Genomic DNA, 3,175 nt, shown 5'->3' on the forward strand with positions numbered 1-3,175 from the left:
CCCCGCGAGTATCGCGGGTCCCCCCTTGTACAATATAATTGCGTAAAAACAACATTAAAATACTTGAAAACAGTAAGAAAAACTGTTTTTAAGTATTTCAAGATGATGGTAATTTCCACTACCCCACCCCCTTTTGCCTGATGATCATGTGATCAGCTTGGGAAACAATTAATTTGATCCAACAAGGATAGTATGTGCAGAGAAGAGAAGAAGAAGAAATTGGATTTATACCCTGCCCTTCACTTGGAGTCTCAGAGCAGTTTACAAACTCCTTTCCCTTCCCCTCCCCACAACAGACACCCTGTGAGGTGGGTGGGGCTGAGAGAGCTCTGACACAAACTGCTCTTTTTCAAGGACAGCTGTACCAGAGCTTGTGACTGACCCAAGGTCACATCAGCAGGTGCAAATGGAAGAGTGGGGACTCAAACCCGGTTCTCCCAGATTAGAGTCCGCGCACTTAACCACTACACCAAACTTAACCACTACATGTACCTTACGCATGCAGATTGCCATTCTGCATGTGTTAAAAGGATGCATGGAGTTTTAAAAAAATCCTCTTCATCTGCCATTTGGGGATCAGTACCAATCCTCTGTTGAGCAGGGGAGATCTTCTGAGTTTATGCATTGTAAGTTTAATATATGGAAAGTTTGGTTTTAGGAAATAATTGTACACTTACAATCGTGGAATATAAAATAGTGGTCCTGTAATTTTGGGCCATTTCTACACTTTATTCCCTTCTAAAGGTTTCATTTTATCTTGTTTTAGTAGTAAAAGCAGAAATTAATGGGTAGCAAAATTTACTATGAAATCTTTGGCTGAACGATTCCTAAAATGCAGGTGCAACTGGCATATGCCCAGGAAGTTCAGGTCAGTGATAAATTGAAGTCTTTCCAAAACAGTTGTAATGGAAGAGGGTTAATTTTGGAAATGCCCCACCTTTGATAGGATTTCACTAATGTACGTAGTTAAAATAATTATGTTGGATATTGGTTCTTGTTCCTTGGTAACTGGGCCAGCAGGGGATAAATTCCATATCCCCTGTGTAGAACAGAGGTGCCTCTGGGCATGATTTTTCCAGTTATCACTGGAGAGAAAGGGTTTTGAAATGGAAGTGGATTGCATTTTATGCCTCCACATTTAGGTCTAATATAGGAGGCCAGGTTTGCTTATTGACACTGGTTTAGTGGCACTCTTCACGTCAGAAAATTGCACATTTGGGTCAGGAAGAAAAGAAGTATTAAAAGTCTCTCTGTAAGAAGAGGAGGAGGAGGAGATTGGATTTATACCCTGCCCTTCACTACCCAAAGGTCTCTCAGAGCGGCTTACAAACTCCTTTCCCTTCCCCTCTCCACAATAGACACCCTGTGAGGTAGGTGGGGCTGAGAGAACTCTTGACAGAAACGGCTCTTTTTCAAGAACAGCTGTGCCAGAGTTATGGCTTGCCCAAGGTCATCTAGCCAGGTGCAAGTGGAGGAGTGGGGAATCAAACCCGGCTCTCCCAGATTATAGTCCACGCACTTAACCACTACACCAAACTGGCTCTCGAGTATGAAAAGTCTCTCTGTAACTGTTTCATTACACCTGTAACGGTTGAGAATGTGCATACAGAATCTTAACCCTTAACATGCTGTTGTTTTGTTAATTTTGAAGAAGCAGAGATTTGGGATTACTTCTGAGAAGGGCTAAAGGAATGACATGCTTGGTGTTGTGATTTCACTTTGATCCCTTTCTTTGGCCAGGCCAAAGTGCTTTCTCTCTCTGAAGAAGACTTTGATAAAGAAGTTTCCAAAGGGATCACCTTCATCAAGTTCTATGCTCCATGGTAAGTCATGCACACAAAATTTTGGGGACTGCTGGTATTTAGCATTCTGTTCCCTCTTTCGTTCCAGTGCGTGTTTTACCTACTTAAGTCTTTTGAGTCTAATTGTGCACACAATACCTTTTTACAGCCTTTACGCATAAGTAAATATTCATCTTACCTGGTAGTAGTTATTTCCTGTCTTCATGTCATGCTGGGATTAGATGAAGCTACTCCTGATAAACTCTTAACTTGCTTGTAACTAGGGGTATGCAAATCACCTCGGTATTTTTCAGGTTTGGGTATACTGAACATGAAAAATTTTGGTATTTCCCGATATTCCTGAATCCCAATACCGGTATGGTATTTGAATTCGGTAAATATTCGGGAAACCCGAATTATTCTGGCTTTATACTATTTGGGGGCCGTTATAGTCAGTGGTCCCCATAGGGTATAAAAGAAAATCAATCCGGGGCTTTGGGGGGGGCTGTTTTTTGAGGTATAGGCACCAAATTTGTAGTATAGCTGCTGGTGCCGTTCCTCCCCCCCAAAAAAAAGTCTCAAAAAGATTGGACTGGGGTCCATTTTTGTGAGCTCCCCAAAGAATGTGCCACTATCCTCCATTGCTTTCATTGGAGGGGGAAAGACATTTAAAGGGACCACGATCCATTTAAATGCCTTCTCCAAGCCTCACAACTCTGTGGCAAGTGACCTCCGAAGGCCTTTAAAAGGCTTGCAGTTCCTTTAAACACCTCCAAATGGTGAGTTCACCCAGAAGGCATTTAAAGAGACTGCGATCCCTTTAAATGCCCTTTAAGTTCAGCTATTCAGTGGTCTCGAAAATCCTGAATATTTTCTGGATTTTCGGGGCTTGGCCATTTTGGATAGCCAAAATTAATCCCCAGTCATTAACTGGCTTTAAAAATACCCAGAAAAAACTGGTATTTTCCAGTTATTTTTTTGGCTCGGTTTATGCCAAATGCACACCCCTACTCTTAACACCTTACTTGTAGCTGCAATGGAGCGATTGGCCTGGGTGTGTTACATTTAGTTCTCCCAGTGACTTAATATTTTGTTGTTAATTGCTGCTAAATTTTGGTATGGATAATGGATTGGCCCAGCACGGTAGTTGCTTCTAGTACAGGACTACAGCGTCATGTTTCGGCAGACTCAGATTTGCCAGGTGAAGGTTACCTCATATGTTACCTTTCTTACTTTGTGAAAGATTCCTAAGTACAACGAACACACATTGGCTTGGTCCAGATGTTTTCCTCAATGCGTGGATGGGGAATCATCTTCTGTGCTTTGTGCACAGGAGAACTGGGTTCAGGGTACAAAATGTAGTCTGTGAAACAGCTCTAAGAGTCCCAAATGCG

At 42.2% G+C, this 3,175-nt stretch overlaps 1 protein-coding gene across 1 annotated transcript in view; it reads left to right on the forward strand.

The window, feature by feature from the left end:
• Positions 1-3,175, forward strand: part of TXNDC5 (thioredoxin domain containing 5 (endoplasmic reticulum)) — a gene marked incomplete at its 5' end in the record, with an annotated part of 25,575 nt that overhangs the window by 16,975 nt on the left and 5,425 nt on the right. Inside the window, one exon of the mRNA XM_015424146.1 lies at positions 1,741-1,823. Within this exon, the coding sequence (XP_015279632.1) occupies positions 1,741-1,823 (83 nt within the window). The remainder of the gene's footprint in view (positions 1-1,740; positions 1,824-3,175) is intronic.

Source organism: Gekko japonicus, unplaced genomic scaffold (genome assembly GCF_001447785.1).
Source record: "Gekko japonicus isolate JY-2015 unplaced genomic scaffold, Gekko_japonicus_V1.1 scaffold1317, whole genome shotgun sequence".
Lineage (NCBI taxonomy): Eukaryota > Metazoa > Chordata > Lepidosauria > Squamata > Gekkonidae > Gekko > Gekko japonicus.